The 25,339-nt window shown below is 37.8% G+C and overlaps 1 protein-coding gene and 1 pseudogene across 26 annotated transcripts; one reads left to right on the forward strand and one right to left on the reverse strand.

The window, feature by feature from the left end:
- The first annotated feature begins 338 nt into the window (after positions 1–338).
- LOC114318684 (uncharacterized) lies at positions 339–24,070 on the forward strand. 25 transcript variants are annotated; one of them, XR_014357232.1, is made up of 7 exons: positions 362–756; positions 878–948; positions 1,052–1,105; positions 4,902–5,045; positions 10,877–10,936; positions 12,189–12,417; positions 16,074–21,421. XR_014357232.1 is itself a non-coding variant. In XM_082910016.1 (5 exons), the coding sequence occupies exons 1-4, from the start codon at positions 584–586 to the stop codon at positions 10,912–10,914; spliced, it is 351 nt and encodes a 116-aa protein (XP_082766142.1). In that variant the 5' UTR covers positions 434–583; the 3' UTR covers positions 10,915–10,936; positions 16,074–21,421. The 25 variants fall into 25 exon arrangements, 8 of the variants coding, with proteins under 8 accessions (XP_082766143.1, XP_082766139.1, XP_082766137.1 ...); XR_014357229.1 differs by having other exon boundaries at positions 4,913–5,045; XR_014357230.1 differs by having other exon boundaries at positions 4,913–5,045; positions 12,195–12,417.
- On the reverse strand, positions 17,865–18,658 carry LOC145813812 (rac-like GTP-binding protein RAC2 pseudogene; annotated as a pseudogene). Its single transcript, XR_014357191.1, has 2 exons — positions 18,503–18,658; positions 17,865–18,465 (listed from the first exon to the last, which is right to left on the reverse strand). The product of XR_014357191.1 is annotated as a rac-like GTP-binding protein RAC2 pseudogene (transcript).
- Positions 24,071–25,339: the final 1,269 nt, after the last annotated feature.

Consider the following 25,339-nt stretch of genomic DNA (forward strand, 5'->3'; position numbering starts at 1 on the left):
ATTTATAAGGATATTAAAATTAAATATAAGGGCATAAGTGTCCAAGAAAATAGTGTAAATCAAGAAAAATAACTTTATGGAATAAAACTATATATACATGGGACTAAATGGGTTAAAAAATTTCTTAATGGACTTCTTAGATTAAAACAGTTCTAAATGAAATTTATCAATAATTTACCCTTGAACGGAATTCTAAATTTAGAGTCAAATATATGATAATTAAAAATTTTAAAATTAAAATTACATAAATCTCAAATTACAGAGAACTTTCCCAGCTTGCAATCGGACAGATATTAGGACGTGTTTGGATGAGTAGCTTAAACATACTCGTGTGTTCTGACACAAATTAGGACGTGTTTGGATGAGTAGCTTAAACATACTCGTGTGTTCTGAGGTATATGGTCATAGTCCAAACAAGTCTTTCGGCTCAAATCTTGGGTCCCAACCCCAACCCCAACCCCAACCCCAACCCCAATCCAAATCCAAATCCAAATGGTCTGTGTGTGTAAAAAGCTCTTCGTTTCTTTCACCTAAATTAGATCCATGATAGTTGTTCAAATTTTTGTAGCATAGGGAGTATTGTATGGGAGTCATTTTTGCTTTGAGGGTTTATTTGGATTTGGATCTCCTTGGTATGGGTTTTTTTGATAGTATGGTTTTGGATGTTCCACGAGTACGAGCAATGGCAATTGACATTGCGAAAATGCCGTTAATAAATAGGGCTAAAGGTGAAAGAGAAGGTATTGACCTTGACAAGTGCCTTTCATGTTTAATCTGCATTTCTTTTCTGAATTTTTCTTTTCCTTTTTCTACTTTTTTGTTCCTTTTTTCCCAAAATGATGTATGACTTTGACAGAGTTCTTATTATCAACAACAGGTTTGGAGTGGAATCTGCACCTGCAATTGTATTTTTGAAGAAACATGGAATCAAACCTGTTGTGTACCATGGTATGTCACTCTTTTTATTTTGTTTCATAGTCTTTCTTGCTACTCTTTGTAACATAAATAATGTGTATGTACATAACAAGCTAAGCAGTCCACATAACTGCAGGACCTGCCAACAATTCATGTTTTGTAGATATAATGGAACAGAATGAACATCAAGGTAATGCTGTTTGTTTGTACTTTATCAAGTTTTATAATTAGGGCCTTGACACTATAACAAAATTTGCCCGGTCATATTACTTGAGTGAGTGCAACCATTGTGTAAATGGCTTGTTACAGTGATTCTAGTGTGCAAGTAAACCTCATGTGATTGACAAGTGCAAATGTTTATGACTATGAAGTTTTTCCTCGGTACATGTTTTCCTATCTAGAAATCTTCCTTGATAATTTCCTTCACATGAATCGAATTGTACAGAACTTGTCAGGTTATGATTTTGTTTTCATTTGATAAGACGTTGTGTTGCAACCTTTTTTCCGTATTGTGTAAATTTGTGGTAGAATCTTTTGTCAAATGTGGCCCTCCTTATAAAGTAACCCTTTTTCTTTAGATTTTACGGGAGTATAAGCCTGCAGAGTGTCCACCATTTTTCCCACATAGTAGAATAAATGACTCAGTAATGCATCCTCCATAGTTGCTTTTTGTGAGGGATCATCTTTGTGTCTTCATTTGAGAGTCAATGGGAAATTGACTAGTTTGTGTTTATTGGTTCCAATGGGCTGTGCTATTATACAAATATTATTATAGATATCCTTTAGCTGATTTAGTTTACTTTTGTGATCTACTAAATGCTCGTAAGTTGTTCTATGTTGAGATTATGGTTATCATGGATGAGAGAATAGACAAAGCATTATTTGTTCCCATGAACCAAGGCATAAATACAACCTTTTTAATTTATTAAACTATAAAAACACGGACGATACACGATAAAAAAGGAAAGAGCAAAACACAAGATAGTCTCATCAAAATTTCCAATCCGCATTCTGACATAGGGTTGCCAAGGAGTCAGTTTTGTGTTTCTTAAATCCCTTTACATATATGTAAATTCTTGGCTTTAGTCAGAATATGTTAGCTTCCTTAAATAAAAAAAATAATAATAATGCTATGATATACCGTAAAAAAGTTTTAAAATGAATATACTAATTGTTAAAACAATGAGAAAGTCACAGATTTGTTAGCAGAAATATCGACATTTTCTGGTTGACTTAAAACATGTTCCGAGGGAGGGAGGGAGGACTAGTAAAAAAGGTAGAAATATTTATGAACCTCAGTGCAAATATTAGGGTTTTTGATCCCCACTTGTGAATGTTTGAACCTTAACGTTGTGCATATTGTGTTGTATTTGAAAGTAGTGGTGTTACAAAATTTTTGAGGTTAGAGTGCATGAATTAAAAAGTGAGTGATTGTTTTAGTGATTCCTTTAACTAATTGGAGTTTGGCGATTGTTTTAGAGAATTCCTTGCTAGTTGTTTAGATGAATTAATTTTAGGTTACGTGTGATATATATATATATATATTTTCTATTTTTAAAAAGGTGATAGCCCTACGCTGATTAAGATGGTTGTTATGTGCAACAAAGATTTGTAGATGAAACAGTAAGTAAAAGTGATATGATCACCATAAATGAAAACGTTAGGAGGGGAAGATCTAAACTAACATGTGATGTTGTAGTAAAAAATGATTGAATTTATTAAATTTAATTGGTCATATAGCCTTTGACATAGCGGAATAGAACAAAAGAATTCATGTAGCCGCCTCCACTCAATTGGGACACAATGCTTAGTTTGGTTTGGTTTGGTGGTTATCATTCCAGTCTTAGTGGCTAAGTGGTTGAAAAAGTTGTGAAGGGACTTTCCTTGGGGTGGGTTGGGGGATATATTGAACCACTTGGTTGATTTGATACGGTTCACTCCCTTATTTGAGTAGGAGGTTCGGGATTTGACGTCTTAAAATCTTCAATCAAGCTCTTTTGGGAAAGTGGTTATGGAGTTTTGTGTGTGAGTGGGATAAATTTTGGAGAAGGTTTATGTTGGCAAAATATGGGTGTAGGCAGGGTGATTGGATGTCTTTGGAGGTTTCTGTGCATCGGTGTGGGCCTTTGAAAGGGTGTTGGGAAGGTTGGGTATGTTTTTCACCATTATCTGTGGTTTGTGTTTGAGAATTTAGTTTTGGTGACATCTTTGCTGTGGTGAGAAGTTGGAGCTAGCCTGTCTAGCTCGAGTCAGATAGCAATTGATAGAGGGGTTGTTGTTAGTGATTATGTGAGGAGGGAGAGGGATCACATCTTTTGGGACATTTGGGCCTTACTTTTAGTCTTGTTTGACGTGGTTGGGGTCTTCCCTTCAAATGTTTGGGACCTTTTGCTTTCTTGGAGGGTAGCCAGAGTTGCAAAGAGAAAAAAGAGGTGAATGGCGGTTAGGACCTCCCATTTTGTTTTGGAACATCCAGAGGGAGCTTGATAGAAGAAGTTTTGATAATCTGATTTGTCGTGGTCATATTTTAGTGAACTGTGTTGCATGTGCTGTGGATATGCGGAGATGGTGGATTACTTGCTTGTTTGTTGTCCGGTTGCTTCACGTCTTTGGATGTTTATTGTTGCTATTTTTGGTTTTCCTTGGGTTCAACAATGGTCAGTGATGGCAGTGTTATAGAGTTGGGCTGGGGGAAGGGTTGGGAAGAGATGTCGGAAGGCATGGAAGCTTGCTGGCCATTGTTTGATGTGGCTAGTTTGGTTGGAGCGTAACAGGCGAGTTTTTTTGGGGGAGACGCGTTTGGTGCCATGGTTCGAATGGCGTTTGTTCACTGTGTTCCATGGCTAGATATCGTTATCAGTACACCCGGGTGTGCTAACTTTTGTTGACTTCGTAGAGGACTTGATTTTGTAGTTGTTTTGTTCTACTCTTGTATATGTTTTTTGCTTGCTTTTGGTTTTATATTCTTTGTATTGTCTTGATGCTTTTTCAATAAAGTTTGCTTATTATCAAAAAAAAGAAAAGAAAAGAGTCTTAAGACTTCCATTTTTGTTTTAAAAGTAAAATTCTAACCATCTTTTACAATTGGATCTCGAGAGCTTTCATTGAATCCTTTTTTGAATTTTGTTGAGAAATTTGAATATATTGATGTATAGGAGTTGTTTTTTTTATTTTTTTGGTTCTTATAGCGTAAAACATGGGCAGCATCCGTTGAGAGTTTATGAATCTAGTTGTGTTCTGGTGTCCTTGGACATAAAAGGTTTGATGAACTTGATAGTTCAGCACATGCAGGCACCTGATACCCGTTTCCGTGTGTATGTAACATAGCTTTGAAGTTATATGAAGATATAACTATGTCTATATTCCTATGCCTATAATACATACCTGTTGGGATATATTTTCATATACATGTATAAGTATAACACAACCCCAGATTATACATTCTAAGATTTTGTGAATCTCCGTTCCTTATTTTTGGAGCTTCCACAATTGAGAAGTGTGACGTCCATGGAGCTGGGTTGTGATGCCCGTGGCTATTCTCATGCTGGAAATGAAACAGCGATTTGGTACTGTGTTATTCTAGCAGGAAGATCAAGCCCATAACTCAACAAAATGCATGCAGTGAGTTTGTTTGGCCTGCTTGTTATGTTAAATTAAATCCCTACTTGGTAGTTATTTCCTAGAAATGATTTAGCTACTTTGTTGGGAAATCATTGTCTAGTGATATCAGCTCATTTTTCTAAACTTCGAAGACAAATTTTCATAAATTAATATAGACAACTACCTAAAAAAGAATAGAAAAGGTAACTTGAAAAAAAAATTAGTAGAGAAAGCGGTTAGAAAGAAAACATAGAATGTGAAAGAACTTTATTTGTTGAATCCTGGCAAAGATCCTGATGTTCATTCGAAGTTATGACACAAAATGCATGCCCAAATGCGAGTATATTCTTCTAGTTTACTAAATGGAGTAAATTACTATGGTAAAGACTCTGCGCAGGATCCAAGAAGCACTGTCCACAGTTGATAAAGATCAGCCGTCATCACTAGCAGCTGTTGCACTGAAGGAAAAGCGGTTGATATTTACCTGGCTTGATGGGGAAGCCCAACAAGTGTCACCTTTTGTTTGTCAGGCATGTCAATGTTTTCCAAGTTTAGTTGTAGTTCAATTCACATTTGTCGTAGTGAATGGATTAATTAATTTGAGGGTCATGTATGTGATGTGTATGCTACTTGGTCGCAATTTATTCTGAAATTTTATTCTCCGTCGAACTTAGTTGGGATCACTATTGGCATTGGAATATTTTTGCCTAAGTGCCGGTATCTTAATCCAAATGGTGTCCTGTTAGAATTTACTTTACCATCACCTACCACACACTTACCATCACCTACCACACACTCACCTACTACACTCACCTACTCCTCACCTACCACCACCTAACCTACATCTATATAATCAATCAATCTTGTAATACATCTATCAATAATATACATCAATATATTTTTTTACATGGTATCAGAGCAAGGTTAAGAAATTAGTGATTCCGCTTCACCGGCGGGCGGCAGCCTCACCTTGGCCGTCCGCCGAACAAACCCATTTTTCCGGCGAGAACCCGAACTCAACCCATCATCCCGAATCTCCGATCTGGCTCCGGGACCCATTTTCCGGCAGCTTCTTCGCCGGACAAGCTTCGATTTTTTTGTAGAGAAATCGAAAGCAAACCTTCCTTCCTACACCTGCATAAGGGAAGGTCCAGACCCGCGCCGCGCTTCAAGGTCACCAATAGCTTCCTGATCTTAGGCATTTCATCAAACACCTGGAGAGAGAAACCTTCCAGAGAGAGAGAAACCCACAGCAATAGCAATGTCTCTGCGACCCAATTCTCGCACCGAGGTCCGCAAGAAGTCCTACAAAACTGGCGTCGATGCCGACGAAGCTCGGCGACAGAGAGAGGACAATCTGGTGGAGATCAGGAAGAACAAGCGCGAGGACAATCTCTTGAAGAAGCGGAGAGAGGGTTTGCTTCTTCAGTCTCAGCAACTCTCCGATGCTTCTCAGACCCCCGCTGCAATCGAGAGAAGGTTGGAAAGTATTCTTTTGATGGTGCAAGGAGTATGGGCTGAAGATCTTGCAGCACACATAGAAGTAACCACAGAACCAGAGACAATATACTCAACCAGGCCATTAAAGAATGGCTTTGCTGACAAATCCTCATAGTGCTTCTCGGCAACAGCGCTCTCCACTAATTCCTTTTATTCTTATTATTATTATTATGAACAACCTCAGAACCCATGTGCTATTTGATCTCTTTTATGACACTTTTTTTTTTTATTTTATTATTATTTTATTTTATTAAAAAAATAAAAAATAAAAAAAAATAAAATAAAATAAAAAAAAAAGGCCACCCACGTGGGCTTGTCCTCTCTCTTTCTTCTGTTTGTTTTTCAACTCTATTATTTTTATTTCTTTTCTCTAAAACCCTTTTTTAATCTTTTTCCAATACCCATTTTTATTTTATTATATACTCAACATTCCCATCATTCTTTTCCCCACTCCAATATATTATACTAGCCTTAATTGATTCCACTGATTTCCCCCACTTCATTTTCTTTATTATTATTATTATTATTATTATTATTATTATTATTATTATTTTATTAAAAAAAAAACAAACAAAAAAAAAAAAAAAAAAAAAAAAAAACTTTCATTCCAGTTTAATTTTCTGCTCCGTCTTGTCCCTTCACGCCATTCGGATTTGCACAATACACTCATTTTATTCATATCGGGATCAACCCCGATCCACATTTTACAAAAAAAAAAAAAAAAAAAAAAAAAAAAAAAAAAAAAAAACAACCACATCCACAGGCAGGATTTTCTTCTCTACTCTGCCGCCGGTCTCTTCTTCTTGCCTCCGTCCTGAGCAGCCCTTGACGGTGCTGCCTCCGTGTTTTCCACGCCGCCGAGCAAGTTCACTCCCCCATACTCCTCCACTGCAGCATATGGAGGACCTCCAAATCGGAACATCACGGTGGCCTTCCGCTTCAGCTCCTTGTTTTCTGCCTTTAGCACACTGATCTCTGCTCGCGCATCCTTATACATGCGTTGGAGCAAAGCCAGCTGGGCATTTACATGCTGCACCTCATTTGTCCTACTCTGCAGCCGGTTCGACAAATTAGTGACTGCCGTCATGCTTTCCACACATGTCTTCAAAGTATACTGGTTGGCCTCCACATCCGACTGCACTGCCATTCTTTGCTCCACAGACCGCATCGGAAAGTTCAACGGAGCAAACTCCGGGGCGCTTGGTTGACGTTCCAGTGCCACCGCACCAGTTCTCTCTCTTGTTGACTCGTTAAGGTCGGGAAAGAGGGTGAGCAGCCCGCGGGAAGACGAAGCCATTTTTCTGGGCTACAAAGTGTTCCACAGTTTCTCTCTCCGCAGAGGCAGAGTTTTTCAGCGAAGGGTTGGTTTCAGAGGTTTCAGAATGGTATGCCTCAGCCTCAGCCTTCGTCTTGGTTAAATAGCCGAGGCAGCCACGCGTATCGCGCGCCTCTTGCCGCCCGACAAACTGGCACGCCTTTTCATGGCACATCTTTTGATAAAGTGGACACGCCTTTTGCTGGCACGCCTTTTGATGGCACGCCTTTTGATGAATTGGGCACGCCTTTTGATGGCACGCCTTTTGAAAGATTGGCACACCTTTTGAGGGTGCGACTTTTTAAGGGTCCGACAAGACTCTGTAAACTGTCCCGACATTAATTCCGGTTAGCTCCTTTATGGGTCCGACAAGACTCTGTAAACTGTCCCGACATTAATTCCGGTTAGCTCCTTCATGGGTCCGACAAGACTCTGTAAACTGTCCCGACATTGATTCCGGTTAGCTCTTTTATGGGTCCGACAAGACTCTGTAAACTGTCCCGACATTGATTCCGGTTAGTTTCTACAAGGGTCCAGCAAGACTCTGTAAACTGTCACACCAACTGTCAGAACATTGTCTGCTACAACGGTCCGACATGACCCCATAAACTGTCTTCTACAACGGTCCGACATGACCCCATAAACTGTCTTCTACATCGGTCTGACACCGCCATCCAGTGTCCTCTGCACCGTTATGACACCACCATACAGTGTCCTCTACATGGTTATGACACCACCATACAGTGTCTCCTATCTTTATTTTATTTTTTATGTATTTTCTTGTTTTGTTCCTCTCTCCAAACTCAAGTTGGTTAGTTTCTATCCTCCTTGAGTTTGCGGGGGGCTGTTAGAATTTACCATCACCTACCACACACTTACCATCACCTACCACACACTCACCTACTACACTCACCTACTCCTCACCTACCACCACCTAACCTATATCTATATAATCAATCAATCTTGTAATACATCTATCAATAATATACATCAATATATTTTTTTACATGTCCTAAGTTGGAAAAGGTGGTCAGTGATTATTGCTATTATAAATTCTGACAGTGTTATACTGCCATAAAATAATGTGAAATTATTTACATTATAAATCATTCAATCTAATAGCAGGATTAATTCTGAAACATAAAATGCTAAAACCACATGTGCCCTTTGGCCTTGCAAATACAGGGTATCAAAAAACATGGTCACAACTTCCTTATGCGCTATACTCTCGTGCTGTAAGCAGCTGAGAATTTCTACTTGAAACTTTTGGAAATGTCCAAGAATCCGATTGCATTCATAAACCTTTTGACATCTGAATATGGTTTTTTTTGTAGAGAGGCTTGTCACTGATTTGGAATTTTAAGATGTAATTCTCATTTTTATGGCTCTTTTTTTTTTCTTTTTCTTTAAAAAAAATTTTAAAAAAAAATTGAAGTACTTTTTAATAATCTTTCAAAATATGTGTTATTAATCTTAGAAAGTTAATGTATGATTTGAGCCACAAATCCTACAATATGTCATGTTTATACGGATATATTGTGTATTTAAAAGATGTATTGAGGCTCATTTCGAGGCGAGGCTAAGGTAAAATGCATTGAGTTTTTTATTTTTTATTTTTAGGCCAAACTTTCCAAAGACTTGCACATCACAAGTTGAGACGTGCAACTCATGTGCACCTTGTACTTGTTTTGCACATAAATATGAGGAGCTGTGTTACATGGACTCTTTTATTTCCCCCATAGTACTCGTGGCCACTAGATATGACATGGGTAAGGGTGTGGGATATGTGTTCAATACTCGTACCCAATTTGAACACTCAGATCCTTTAATTTGTGACAATACATAAAGAAAAAATTGACATTTGTTAGTAAAGCAATATTTTTAGCCTCTCACATAAATTAGATATAGAAATTTCATATGTTTCTTGTATCCGATTTAATTTCTACTATATTTCTACACAATTTACAACATCTCACCCGAGAGTATCATATAATATGCATATAACGTGTTCCCGTACCCATATCCAATTTTGGATATGTATCCCAAGATTCAAATTTATGAAGGTCTGATGCTTGGATACACACCTGCACTCGATACTCGTACATGAGTCTATGTAACAGTACGTATATGGGGAGCTTGTCTTGGGTTGTTATTAAGCTTATTATAATACCTAGTTTTTTTTTTGATGATCTAATACCTAGTTTAAATTTAAACATAAAAAATAAGAACCTCTTTTTTTCTTCATATTTTAGTTTTTTATTATTTATTTATTTATTTATTTTTTTAGATCTGCCTATTTTAGATGCACTTAAAATTTAAAATATTTATAAAAAAATTTGAAAAAAGTTGATTGAAGACAATTTCAGATTTTTTTACAAATATTTTATTTTTTAAGTGCATCTAGATTAGACGCATCTAAAAAGTTTAAAAAGAAAAGAGAGAAAAAAAAAAAAAAACCCTCCCCTCCCAAAAAAAAAGTTGAAAAACAAAAAATCTCAAAAGCAATTCATAAACTAAACCAAAGAAGGTGAAAGTTTTTCATTATGATTCTTGGTCATTTTAAAAACTTTGGAGGTTATCTTTCACAAAAATTTTGTACTCTTGTTGGTTGATTCTATTCTATGGATCGAGCTATATGTACAGGATTCATCTCAAAGAATGAAATACAAAGAAGTGTAGAAAGTACATAGAATGAATTGCTGTGATCAAGCCATATGTACAAATAATGTGATTCCTCTCCAGCTATACAAATAATGCTATTTAGTGTAGGAAACAAAAGGTGTTATATAATAAAAATTTTCACCATGTAGCTTATGTGAGGCATGTATTATTATATTGCAAAGGTGAAAATTATTCATAAACTCCAATAGTAATTGTGTAAGATGTCATTGCAGCAACATTGTACATATGATTAGAGGATGTTTGCTTCTGCTTTGTGTAGTTGAAGGAATGATCTTTCTATCTCTCCACTATTATTTCTAGAACCATTTGTAGGTTTTTTATTTTTTATTTTTTATGTAGAAGTATGTGTGCTTACTAATTATGGATTATAATATTTTAATTAATAATGATCATGTTGGACTATTCTATGCTGGAACATTTAACAAATGATCTTTTGCAACTGTATTAGTCACTAAATTTCTCTTCTCCAACGATATTGTTTTTCCACACTCAAACGGAGAACAACTATGAAACATGTGGACCTAGGAGGGTTATAACAGATGTGCCACAGTTAATTATTGTACGTTACAAAAGGAATGCTACCGAGGATAGTATTAAAATTGAGGGGAAAAAAGCCAAAAAACATGTTGGAGGCATTTCTGAATGACGATGTGGATCCGGCATCACAACTTCTTGTGAGGTGCAATGGTTCTGAAGAAAGTTTAGACGTTTGGCCTTCGATCTGTTGTGCGATGGATTTTACTGCATGTTTTAATTATTGAGATATGTTTCACTCTGTATTGAGCAGTTAATGCAAATGCAACATTCTTTGTGGTTTAGTGCACCTTTTCACGTTGAGTTGTTTCTATTTTATTTGGTTGGCAGATCATCAAGTGGATCTCTCAAATAATCAAAGATGGTGACTCTAGGGAGCTCCCCTTTTTTGTAAGTTAACATAGACAAGCTTTTTTTAGAATTAAGCTTCCTTTTGGTGCTTGAATGGATGAATTAGTATATTTTGCTGAGGGGTTTAATTACCTTCACTCCATTATTGATACCTAAGAAGCACGAACACGTGACACGACATTGATGTACCGACATGTAAATTTTTAAAAAATGTAGGACACAACATGTTCAGGACTTTTGCAAAATATATAATTTATTTATTTATCAACCCGATGTCATATATAATGATAAATAATTATTATGTCATATATATGAATATTTAAGTAAAATATATCCATTTTTAAAGTATAAAGGAGGAGAACAGGTATAAATTTACTTAATTTTTGTTGTATCATTATATTCCAAGTTATTTATTCAAACTCGTAGTATGTTTCATTAGTGTTGTTGGAAAGTGTCCGGCTATAAGCAAGGGTACTCTAAAAATATTGCCATACTCATACCAGGTATTTATAGGGTACTGGTACGTGTACTGTTAGGGTTGCATGCGTATCGGGGCACTTGAAATACTTATTGGGTTCGTAGGTACATGATGGGTACATCGGGGGTACACTCAGCTATGGGACATTGGTGGTGATACATTTAATTTATTAGAGAGTTATGATTTACTTGAAATTGCAAATCTTTTACTTGATGTGTCAGAGATGAAAGATATAGTATTCAATGATGAGGTTGATGAAAGTGTAAATTGATGTTTCAAGTTTCCAAATATTACTTAGTTTGCTTTTGGAATGAACCTTTGTTTTGTAATTTCTCATATTTAATGGCATTAAAATAGCTTATAGACTTTGTTTTGGTATTGGTGTTGTTGAATTGTGATTTCTCTTTTGGTTTTGTAATTTCGCCTTCTAGTTTTGGTATTAAACTTTGATTTGTAGGTTGAATCTCAAACTATAAATTATGAAAAATAAAAAATTTGTTGACGTACTCCAGTTGTACCTGTATCCTTTCTCTTTTTTTTTTTTTTTTTTTTTTTTTTTAAGGTTTTGTCGTATCAGCATACCAGTACCCGCGCCTGGGCTACTTAGGTGTCCGGTGAGGGTCGGAGACGGCACGTTACGTTCTTAGAAGTGTTCGTGCTTCTTAGATTGATACTCATTGAACTTTGTAGTTTTTTTAAGGAAGTATACACTCTGGAGCTTAGAGTTGCATCTCTTACATACAAGATGTCTGCTCAAACCTTTTTTGTTTATCTCATCGCTGAGAACAAAAACTCCTGCACTTGTTTCTGAAGATGCAGATCCTATTTGGTAAGTAGGTGCCAAACCATTCTATCCAAAGGGACAGGAATGAAACAGAGAATTGGTAGCATCATGAATGGAATCCACAATCGCCTGGGAGATCAAAGGATTGGCCCAGTCTTCCTCTTGGAAGCATTGATGTCTTTTGGCAGCATCTGGCTGCGAAGGAGCCAATCAACTCACCCAAGTCAATCAAATAATCAAACTCAACTGAGCAAAAAAGTAAGTCATGGCATATTGTGCTCCTAGGAGCATTGTTATTGTTTTTTTTTTCCCAGCCATTATCTTCATCTCCAATCCAATGTGATTTCATTGATGTTCTTCTGACTCATGATTAGTCTTATTTCCCTTTTCTACTTTTCAGCATCATTATTTTTCTTCTAATTATTTTTTATATATGAGATGTCTTGGCTGCATAATATTTTACTTGATTAATTTAGTAACTTCTATTGATATTTTGTTAGGATAAGTCCACCCATGTGACATATGTGGGTCCCATACATTTGTTAGGTTAGTTTAAACATGTATTTGGGTTAGGATAGTAGAGTCCGAATCCATTGGGGAACCCAATGCGTAGGTTTTGGTTACTTAATTTTATGGAACTAGTTTTTTTGTGGATAGACTATTATAAATAGTCATGGAGACTATATGTTTTGGCGAGATTAAGAGGATAAAATAGAGATGTAAGGGATGACAAAAAATACCGTGAAGGCACTAGAGTGATCAAGGGCTCAACTACTCTTGGCCATGGGGTTCTAGTAGTGATATGGGTTTTGAGTGTGTTGACCATCTCACATGTATTATCTATTTTTTATTCATAGTGGAATCTCTCTTCCATTGATGATGGCAATTGGTGCCGAACTACAAAAATTTGTGTCTAATTGTTTTTCTCTTTGGTGTTTGCATTGTGTGCTTCCATTCACATTGGTGGATGTGGTATGAATCCCATTCCCAACATATTCTTCAAAGTTTCCCTTCATTTAGTTCAAATGCAGTCACATATACCTTGTAGGTAGCAGCCTTTTTTGTTTTTGTTTTTGTTTTTTTTGTTTTTTTTTTATATTTATTTTCTTGACAGCCATGTTATTGCCTATTCATTGTCATTTTATTTCTGCCCCTAACAGATTATTGTACCAAGTGATAGCTTTGAGCATATCTCTGAATCATCTCATTGAACAATTCACATTTTCCAGCTTTGCAATTTCTAGACTTGTCATTCTCATTGAAAAAGCAACACCCCACGCCAAACTCACAGACACTAAAAAAGAAAAAAAAAAGCAAAACAAAACAAAAACCCTAAAGAAGGATTTTTCTGTCTCCCTCACCACAAATTCATTCTTGTATGATTGTTCCTTTGTTGGGAATCTATTGCTTGCTAGTTGAACTTGTTTCCCTTACCACCAATCATTCCTGTATGATTGTGTTCCTTCATTGATATTCTCTAATAATTTTCTTTAACAGTTATCCCCCACCATTTTTCAAGGACACATTGATTCAATGGCTCCTTTGGAAAATGAAATTGTGTTTCACTTTGTGTTGAACTACCTGGAGGCTGCTGATGTTATGTGTTATATAGTTCCCAACCTCAAAACCTGAATAATTTTGGAAACTACTGCCAACATTCCTCCTTTTGGCGCCTCTTACTACTAATTACCAAAGTTTTTAAAGGCAAATGCATAGCATGAGGCATTTTTTCCCTTGCGAGGAGAGGCATAACCCTCAAGGCATTGAGTTGAGGCATTAGAATTTTGAATTTTATATTAAAATAGTAAAAAAATATTAAAAATTAAATATGATGTAAATATTTTTGTCAAAAACTTTCATTGTAGAGGCGGAAGCTTGCCCTCATCAAAGGTAAAATCAGCATTTTTAGCTTAAGTTATTGGGTTTTTCACTCTTAGTAGCAAAAAAATTCCTTCTTGGTTGACGTTTCTTACTCAGAAATGCAATTCTCTACTCCCAAGGAAGAAACCTGTAAGAAACTCGCTTCCATGGAGAAAGAAACTCACACCCAACTGAGATAGAACCTCTCAAATGTATAAATTTCATAGAAATGAAAGAAAAACTACTCAAATTTTTTCTCGACTTCTTGTTTATACTTAGTAAAGGCAATTTACAGTTGACATCAATCTCCGATATTAATTCCTATTTTAACACATAATTACAACTAATAAACATAAACATCAGTGATCTTAATTTTGGTATGCATACATGACTGCCCAATTCACTGTAGTGGGACTTGCATAAGTATTTTGTACGTTAAATAGTATTTGTTTTATGCGTTTTTATTTTCCTCTGCTTTCTATATGTTTTCTCAATCACCATATGAAAATTTCCAAGATGATCAAGATAGACCAAATCAGAGACACAAGAAGAGAGCGGTGTCAAACCAAGATCATCCTCCTTCCATCACTAACATGGAACCAAAAGAAGCTTACCAAATGCCACTATCAGATTCTGACTCCGAGTAATAGATGGTGTTCAAAGGAATTGAGGTTTGACATTCAGCAAATTAAGCACATGGGGTTCTTGAAGTAAAGATCAAAGTTTTATCTCCATTGTGAGTATACTGATTTGCTCATAGGGTGTTACAAGTAACTAGCAAATGGCTGCCCAACATATATACATTGATCATTTAGAAATTATACCATGAATTTTGGGAACCTGTTTGAATTGATAGTTTGTCCGTTTTAGTCTCAATGTGTGACTAAATCATAACTCTGGGATAATTTTCAATTAACTTACAATTATGTTACCTCCAGGAGCTGCTTTACCTTTCTTATCTGGAAAAAAGGGCACATATGTGATTGTATCACTAAATTGTAAAATTTTACTGCAAATTTTCTCATGAAGATTGAGGAGATATGTAAAATTTTAGAAGGTTAATTCCCATTAAAGAAAATTTTCAACAAGTTTAGATTAATATATTGTTCAAACTTAGCGGAGTCTTGAGGTTAATTTCATATTCCTCCCTGAGATTTGGAAAGATGATATCTAGCCCCCAAAGGTTTCTAAGTAGGAAGGTTGGCCGTAGGTTTCTCCATTGAGTCTTGTTAAAATATTAAAGTTGTGTTTGAATCATAAAATTGAAAAAGGAAATAGAAACGGTGGGTGAAAGTAAGTAAAATGTAATTATTATTTATCTAGTTTTTCATTATGTCTTTTCTAAATACTAACCCAAGTTCATGATCCAAACACAGCTTAACAAAATAAATATGTTCGAATTAGTATTCTAAGAGTGTAGATCATCTTCTCTCTCTCGAGAGCCTGGGTTGTTCTTCATCCTTTTGAGGGAGTTGGTTTGTTCGGTGTTTTCGTTTGCTTGGGAGTTTTGATTTTGTTTTGTTTTGCTGGCTTTGTGTCTCTTTCTGTGTTGTGTCTGTTTGGTTGTTGTTATCCCTTTTTGTTTTGGGCAAGGTTTGGACAGGGCCTACTTGGTCGGCTCTTTTGTGGTAAGGAGGTTCAGCCTTGTATTTTCCTTTTTAGGATGGCGAGTTTAATTGGGGGTCTGTTTCATGAAGGGAACTGGACGGACAGTAGTGATACTGTGGTGGGTAGTGAATATTCAGAAGAAAGAAAAGCTGTTTTTTCTCCTCGTACATATATTCCTCCATCCCAGCATCATTTACGGTGTGGGGTGAATATGGAAATGGAGGCAACAATCTAGGGGGTGGGCCAAAATATGTATCATCAGTGTTTAGTGGGATATGTTCATGATATTAGGGAATTTAATGTCTATCTGATGCAATCGTATCTAGATGATCTTTGGCATCTGGAGGGGTTTATGCATGTCTTAGGTCAAAGTAAGAACTGCTACATTTTTTCGTTTGAGCATGCACATGATTTGCAGCTTATAATTGCCAATGGTCCTTGTGCAGTTGCGAGGGCTTTGTTGATAGTAGATTATTGGCGACCTGGTTTGGTGCTGGAGAAGTTCGTCATTCCCTGTGCTAGGATCTGGGTTCTCATGTTTGGGTTGCTGCTTGAATGCTATACTGCTGAGGCAGGTTTTTGTTTAGGCAAGGCCATTGGAGAAGTTATTTAGGTTGATGTGGATACTGTTTGGCCACGGAACATACGCTATCTGCGCTGTAAAGTGTGGATCTGTTTGGAGGCACCATTGATAAGTGGTTTTTTCTTAACATTTCTGGTTGGAAGCCATCAGTGGATTGAATGTCAATATGAACGTATCTGTCGTATGTGCCGAAAATGTGGCAAGATTGGTCATACTGATGGGCAATGTGCCATGTCCTTCCAGGAGGGTCAAACTTTTATTGATAATCATCTAGCTCAAGTTGCCCAACAACTGGGGACTTGGGTGATTCAACAAGGTGATCAGAGACTGTATACATCAAGAATCCGCGTGACTGCACACCGACCAGAGAGACGATCCACTCGGCTGCATCATCGAACGACTTGGACACCTATTCGGGTATGTTAGCTACTGGTGGTGAGCTCTCTTTGGATAGCTCAAGTCACACTGCTTTCATCCAAGCTTGGGAATGTGAATGGGATCGTGACAGTCATCCACCGTTTTCAGATAGTGACAGTCAGGGATTAGGTGCTGCCATGCTAGCTGGTCAGGTCCATATACCAGTGGAGGACCATCTATAGGAGGTGGTTGGGGTGGATCATCAAGTTGAGTTGACTCGGGATCTTGACCCATTGCCAAATGAGCCGATCAACTCAGTATTTGAGCTTGAGTTAATGTGGAATAAATGGGCTGACGGTCTTCAAGCTATGGGCATAAATGCAGGACGGCTACTGATGGACATCGATCAAGCGGAAAAGACAACTTCGCAGCGGGGAAGACAATGGTCTACAGAGATGGAAATGGAAATTATGGGCCGACGGTTTTATGAGTTTATGGACTGGGATACTACTATTCAGTCTCTTAAGCATGATGGATTGGGCTGAAGGTTGAATTTTCCGTATGGCGAGAGATACTTGGGCCAACGGACGTTGGTTCTAGCTGGGTCTCCTGAGGGCGGGTTGATAAAGTCTATTGGGCCTAGTAATGATGCCTCAAGTTCAAGAGGGGAAGAGATATTGGGCCGTCCTTACACAGAGCATTGGACGATGGAACATGTAGATGGGCCTCCTTACAAAAGAAGATTGATGGATAGTAACCATGATACCATAGTTGCTTATTTTTCGGAAGGGGTTGCGGAGGTCGAGGGTGGTTTTGGGGAAGAAGGGGTAAATATCCATGATGTTGGAGGGATTTCAGATTCGGTAGTTATTGTTAGTCCGGTGGGAAAAAGACGACGGAAGATTCAACATGGCTTCACGAACTGTGGTCTCATAGTTGGGCTGGAGAGCAATGGACGCACAAATTCTGTAAGTGTGGTAGGTAGAGTTGAGTGTGTTAGGTGAGAGTTGAGTGTGGTAGGTGAGTATGTTTTTCTCTTTTATATATAGGAGAGTCATTGTATACATTCAATAAGATCAATAATATCAATCATAATACATATAATTTATTCTCTGTAATTCTCTTTCTATCAATTTATTTTACATGGTATCAGAGCTAGGTTAAAAACTTAGTATTTTTCGCTTCACCGGCGGGCGGCAACCTCGCCTTGGCCGCCCGCCGGACCTCAACCTAGTCCGCTAGAATTTTCTACACATACCTTCATCCATCTTCACCACCACCACAAATGCCCACAACATCACAGCTCTCCTCTCCTCTTGTTTCTCTTTGGTTTTGGAGGCTGTAGAACCACCTTGATTGCAACATCAAAGACAGCCTTCACATTCTGCTGCGTCTTGGAGCTGCACTCTACATATGCCACGGCTCCTATTTGCTTCTTTAGTTCTTCACCCTGTGCTGTAGCAATTGTACATGCACCGGGATAATCAATCTGGAACTGCTTGTCTTCTCTCAAATCAAGTTTGGTCCCCACTAGAACAATGGGCACTGATGGAGCATAATGTCTTAGCTCAGGGACCCATTTCTTTGATATATTCTCAAAGCTAGGCCTACTTATTAGAGAAAAGGCAAGGAGGAAAACATCAGCTCCTCTATAACTAAGAGGCCTCAGTCTGTTATAGTCTTCTTGACCAGCAGTATCCCAGAGACCCAGATTTACAGTTTGTCCATCAACCCTGACATTGGCACTGAAGTTGTCAAAAACAGTTGGAACATAATCAGTTGGGAAAGTGTTGCTGGTGTAGGAGATGAGAAGGCAAGTCTTCCCAACAGCTCCATCTCCTACTGTAACGCATTTAATGAACTTTGTACGTGGTGGACATTGATGCCGAGGCCGGTGACTACACCATCTTCATGGGTCTCGACAAGTTCGAGAACGAGGAGCTCATCATCGGAGGAGAGAAAATCGGAGGGACAGTCGTGCCAGTTCTCTTGAGGAGGAGCTTCTCTTTGTCCATCAATAGAGGACAAGAAGGGTCGAGCGCCTATGCCGAGATCTGAAGCCAACACCATGACAGTGTCTTCTTTCGGCATTGGTTAATGGGTTGATGGGTCTTGACCGTGGGGCCCCTTCTGATTCATCTGTGGAGGCTCACGATGGGGGTGTCTTTTTTTAAAAAAACATAATCATCTCTCCCACCAAAACAACATCTTTCACATCCCACCATGCCCTCTTTTTATTTTTAAAACCAATCTTCCCTTCTGCACCCCACTCACCGACTCCCTCACATCTCCGCTTTCTTTATTTTCTTTTATCTTTCTTTTTTTCCATTACAACACAAAAAAAAATAAAAATAAAAAATAAAACCAAAAACAATTTACAAATTTGCACAATACATCATATTTTATTCATCTCAGGGATCCACCCCGATCACAATTTTACACACACACCAAAAAAAAAAAAAAAAAAAAAAAAAAAAAAAAACAAACAAACAAACAAACAAAAAGAAACAACACCCACAAACACCCACCCATAGGCGGGATTTTTTCCTTATCCCTTCTCTACTCTGCCGCCGGTCTCTTCTTCTTACCTCCGTCCTGGGCGGCCCTTGACGGTGCTGCCTTTGTGTTTCTCACGCTGCCGAGCCCGTTCACTCCCCCTTGCTCCTCCACTGCAGCATATGGCGGATCTCCAAATCGGAACATACCGGTGGCCTTCCGCTTCAGTGTGGTAGGTAGAGTTGAGTGTGTTAGGTGAGAGTTGAGTGTGGTAGGTGAGTATGTTTTTCTCTTTTATATATAGGAGAGTCATTGTATACATTCAATAAGATCAATAATATCAATCATAATACATATAATTTATTCTCTGTAATTCTCTCTCTATCAATTTATTTTACAAATTCGATAGGGGCTGCTGGTACTCTTTAGCTTGCCTCATCTCGGACTTATCAAACGGGAGCTCGTTCGCAATGTTTGCTGGATCTCTCTAGACGATGTCAGAAATGCATGCAGAGGAGTAGGCAAATTGGTGGGGTCGATCCGGGTGAAGGTTCCTCTCGTTGGCGTAAACGACAATTCCAGGCGACAATGGGTTTGCAACAGAGGTTGGTAGGAGGATCAGAGTCGGGTTATGATTCTGAACCAAGTTCTTCGGATACCATAGGGGAGTCTGTTAATCATCCCCCATGGACGACTACGGATGGTGTTTTCATTGAAACGGAGGCGGCGCGTATGAAGGAGCTCTTACTCTCATCACCATCGCAAGATATAGAAGGGGTTTTTCAGGAGGTTCTTCCACAACAACCTTCTCAGAGTCCATGAGGATTTTCAGCTGGAACTGTAGGGGTTTGAGTCATCCACTAATAGTTCGAGCGGCTAAACAATTGACCCATCGATGGCGGCCAAATTTAATTTTTTTCAGTGAAACCAAGCAAATGTCTAAACAGTTGGAGTTCTTTCGAATGTCTCTGGGATACCGCAATTGTGTTGGTGTGGATTGTAATGGCAGTCGGGGTGGTTTGTGGGCTGCATGGGATGATTGTCAACATATTATTAGTGTTGGCGCCACTGATCGGTATTTGTTGTTACATATTTCTGACGTGGTAATGGGTGATTGGTATTTATTTCTCGTGTATGGGCATCTGGCGTTATCAGAAAGGATGAAATTTTGGCAGGAGCTGGGGCAGAAGATACAAGGATGTGCACGACCGGTAGCACTAATTGGGGATTTTAATCAAGTGCGAAGTGTGGAGGACAAATGGAGCCCAAAGTTTACAACAATTCGAGGTGAGAGTTCTTTTAATGATCTTATTTTTAAATACAGATTAATTGATCTTCCAAACCAAGGGGTGTGGTATACATGGTGCAGCAATCGCTCTAATTCGAATATTATTTATGAACGGCTGGACCGAGTGTTGGTGTCTTCAGATTGGTTTGAAAAATTTCCTAATGCCTCACTTATGGTTCTGCCAATTCAACGCTCGGATCATAGCCCATTGGTTTTTGATACGGACATGGTGGTTCGACCAAAAAGGCGCATAAAACGTTTTGAGGCTATCTGGTTAATGGATGACACTTTGAAGCATATTGTTCCCCATGCATGGCATGTGTTAACTCCGGGTTCTAGCCAATTTGCGGTTTGTCGGAAACAGAATATTGTATTTAATCACCTCCGAAATTGGAGCCGTTTGTCGTACCAAAGTCTGCAAGGACAGATTAATGAGACACGGCAGCTATTACAACACCATCAGCAGCATATTGTGACGTGGATGATTCTTTACTGGAGCAGCGTGTTCAACAGCAGTTGGAGGATTTACTTAGTAAACAAGAAATCTACTGGGCCCAACGTTCAAAACAGCGATGGCTGCGACATGGAGAGTGGAACACAAGATTCTTTCATCAAATGGCCTCTCGGAGAAAGAAGAAGAATCAAATCACTGTGTTAAAAATGGAGGATGGCTCACTTCTTACAGATCAGAAGGAGATTCATCAAGCCTTTATTAACCATTTCAAATCTTAGTTTAAGTGTGAGGAGCACAACCAGCATAGGAGCTCGCAACATTTCTACGCAGGTGCCTTTCCAAATCATTTTGATTTAATTTCTGTTTTTAATTGTCACTTAAGTGAGGCCCATATTACTTTATTAAATCAAACTTTTACCCGGGATGAAATTAAGAGGGCAGTCTTCCAAATTGGGAAATTGAAGGCACCGGGGCCTGATGGGTTTATTGCGGGGTTTTATTAGCAATTTTGGCATGTTGTGGGTCCATCGGTGGTTGAGGCGGTGTTTGCATTCCTAAATTCTGGTTTTTTACTTAAGGAACTCAATAAAACTTTTATTTGTTTGATTCCGAAAAACAAGGCGCCGATGACTATTAATGACTTTCGCCCAATTAGTCTCTGTAATGTGCTGTATAAAATTGGGTCTAAAGTCTTGGCGAATAGATTGCGAGAGGTGCTGCCTGACTTAATTGATGATAGTCAAAATGCCTTTCTCAAAGGGCGGCTCATTTCTGACAATCTTTTGCTCGCACATGAGTTAATTGAGTTTGTTAGACATCGTACAAAGGGGAAAAAAATGTTTTTTGGGCTTAAATTAGATATGAATAAGGCTTATGACTGGGTAGATTGGAATTTTTTAATTGCTATACTTCGTCTTATGGGGTTTACGGAGAAATGGATCCAGTTGATACATCAATGTGTGTCAACCGTATCTTTTTCAGTGTTACTTAATGGCCAACCATTAGATTATTTTACTCCCAAAGCTGGTTTGCGGCAAGGGGATCCTCTGTCGCCCTATTTGTTTATCATTGTCATGCAAGCCTTATCTGAGGGCTTGGCTCACTTTGCTCACCAGGGTATTTGTAAGGGTATTGCTATAAGTCGCCATTCACCTCCAATTTCTCATCTGTTGTTTGCAGATGATTGCTTTTTATTTATGCATTTTAAGAGTGAGGAGGTATGGTGCTTGCAATGGTTGTTGAATGATTTCTGCCAACAAACGGGCTTACGGATTAATATTAATAAGTCCGAGCTATACCTCAGTCCTAATTTTTGTTCTAGAGAACGACTTCTGTTGGAGTTTATTATCCATTTTAAAGTGGTTCTTCATCCGGGAGTTTATTTGGGGGCGTCCATGGATTGGTCGGGTAAGTCAAAAACGTCGTTATTTAGGGCCTTGGTCGATAAAGTTGCTAGGAAGTTGCAAGGGTGGAAATGTGGGCTGTTAAACTTTGCGGGTCGGTGTATTATGGTCAAACACGTTTTACAAGCCATCCCGTTATACCTTATGTCTGTCTTTAAAGTGCCATGCGCTGCCACTTATAAATTAACGGCCATAATACGTCGTTTCTTATGGAAATCAGATAAAAACTACGGGCTGTGCTGGAAAAAATGGGATAGTTTGTGTGTTGCTAAGCTGGAGGGTGGCCTTGGCTTTCGAGATTTGGGCTGTTTCAATCAAGCCTTATTAGCAAAACAAGCATGGCGGTTAATCTCTAATCCGACATCGTTGTTTGCTAAAGTGCTTTTAGGTAAATATTGTTCTGCTGAGGATCTATTTCATGTTCGACAGACTACGACAGCTTCATGGGGGTGGAAAAGTCTTCTTTGGGGTAGGGAGTTGTTGAAGACTGGTTTGCTATGGAGAGTTGGCAATGGGCAATCAATAAACCCTTTTGTGGATTTGTGGATTCCAGGGCAGGACAACCCAGTAGAAGAATTTGGGTTAAACCAATATCTACCTTCAATGCGAGTGAATCATTTGATAGATTCTTCAAATCTTTGTTGGCGCAGAAATCTCCTTCGATGGTTATTTCCTGAAAATGTGGTTCAATCCATCTTAGGTATTCATATTCCTTTAATCTCTTGCCCTGATAAGTTGGTGTGGAGACTAAGTAGGAATGGTATCTACTCGGTTAAATCAGGCTACTGGGCTGCCATTAGGCGAAAATTTGACAGGGTGAATGGGAATAATGTGATCAATCCTTCGATCTGGAAAAAATTGTGGAAAACAAAAATACCTTTAAGGTGGATTTTATTCATTTGGAGGTGTCTCCATAATATCCTTCTGGTCCAGTGGCAGCTTAAACGCAGAGGTTTGCAGGTTGATCCCATTTGTGCTAGGTGTGTGCAAGCAAATGAGACCATTGCACATGTTTTCTTTGAATGCCCTTGGTCCCAAAGAGTTTGGAGGGGTACAGTTTTGGGGTTAGATTTTACTTGTGGAAATCCTGTGGATTTTCGAACTTGGTGGGCAGATTGGAATAGGACTGTTCAGGAGGAAGATATTATAATCCATTCCATTGCTGTTATGGGGGCAATCTGGCGGCAGCGTAATCTTAAAGTGTTTGAACACAAGCAATTGTCAATAGATCACACTTTAAATTTAGTGTCTGAATTTAGATGGCAATGGACCCATGGCTGGGTAAAAGATACTCATGATATATTTACATGTGCTAAAGTAAAGGTGCAGATTCCTTCTTCCAATAATTGTTATGTTATTACTAACAATGCAACCTCACGTGATCTTTTTCAGCTCTTTACTTGTGTGGTGGATGGCGCTTGAAATCCAAGTACCAAAGTAGCTGGGCTGGCATGGGTCTGTTTTGATGAAGCTCAAGTGCAGGTCTCACAAGCAAGTGCTCTCTCTCTGTTTGCCTTCTCCTCTATTGGCAGAAGCTCGAACACTTTTGGAGGCGATAAAGTGGGCTGTCAAGGCTGAAAATTCAGTGCCTCTCGATATTTACGGATTGCCAGCTTTTGGTTGATAGTTTTGTGACAAAAAACAATCTCGAATGGGAGGTTGATTTGGTTGTACAAGACGTGCTAGTCTTAAGTAAGTTTTTTACGTTTTTATCTGTAACTAAGGTGGGTAGGGCTCTTGTCGAGCCAGCACACCAGCTGGCAAAATCTGTAAAACTGCTATCTCATGAATAATATATTGTGCTGTTTTGCTTGATTCTCGAAAAAATAAATGAATAAATATGTTCCTTTCATGATTTGAAACAAGGACCTCTTAACCGAAATGGCCACACGTTGAAATTTTGATTTACCAAGTTCAATTGAATGTTGATTTATCTGTTAGAAGTGTCATATGACACATGCATTATATGTGCACTGATTGGTAATTTTAAAAAATATTTTAAAAAATTCGTTCAGTTCTTTTATGATACTCTGTATATGCACATATATGTATGTACATAATAACGTAGATATCGGATTTTTATCAAGTCCTATTCTTCATGGCTCTCCAACATCTATCTATTCTAATATATAAAAGGAAGGCTATTAGTGGTGTTGACACTTTTTGTCACATATTTTGATTCTTTTTTTCAAAATACCCCTATATTTGCAGTTTTTATAAAAATTAAGCAAAGAGGAGGACAAGTCTCAAATTCATGACCATGGATTTAATAATAAATGCTCTTACCACTTGAGTAAAGCATGTGCATTTTTTTTTTTATCATTATTCTTATAATATATATATATTTTTTTTTGAGTTGCACACTCATTACATGCTGATGGCTAGTATATATATATATATATATATATATATGTTTTAGTCCATCACTTATATTTATTGCTCATAAAAAACAAATAATTATGAGCATAGGAGGAAACAAAACAAAAAAGAAAAGAACACTATACATAACAAAAGTTTCTCCTTGATAGTGAGCGTGAGACGTCTTTTTATCACTATCTTTTTAACAACTAATGTTAATTTTGCCTCTAGTTTAAAATTTTCTATTTGATGTCACTAGACAGTGAACTTTTTTTTCTAATTTACAAACAATGAAATATGGTTTTTCATTTTTTAGCATTTAATCCTCGACTTTTAGCTTTCAATTTGAAATTTCTCTATTTATAAAAGATAATTTATATATAATAAAAATTTCATTGTTTGAAAATAAATAACATTTTCTTCAATATTGCAAATTCAATACGAACTCCTACTAAATAGATTTCAACGAGAATATTCCAAAAAATTCTTTAAAAAATAAAAATTTAAGTTAATAGTTAGTATTTAAAAGTTTAAAAAATAAAATTAGCTATTCAGTAATTGGGTTGTGTTTTCTGCACGTGTTGTCCTCCTCACAGTAAAACTTATGGGCTCGTTTGTGTTCTTATAAAAAAATCTTATTATAAGGGGTCTATTAGAAAAATCTCAACTTTTATTGCTCTGGCCATGTATTAAAAAAATCTTGAAGGATATGAACGAATATAGGGGTGTGATTGGACCAGTTTGGTTTGAGTTGACATTAAATTTAGAACCAA

The sequence above is a fragment of the Camellia sinensis genome, chromosome 15 (genome assembly GCF_055761805.1).
Source record: "Camellia sinensis isolate YWXY chromosome 15, ASM5576180v1, whole genome shotgun sequence".
NCBI lineage: Eukaryota > Viridiplantae > Streptophyta > Magnoliopsida > Ericales > Theaceae > Camellia > Camellia sinensis.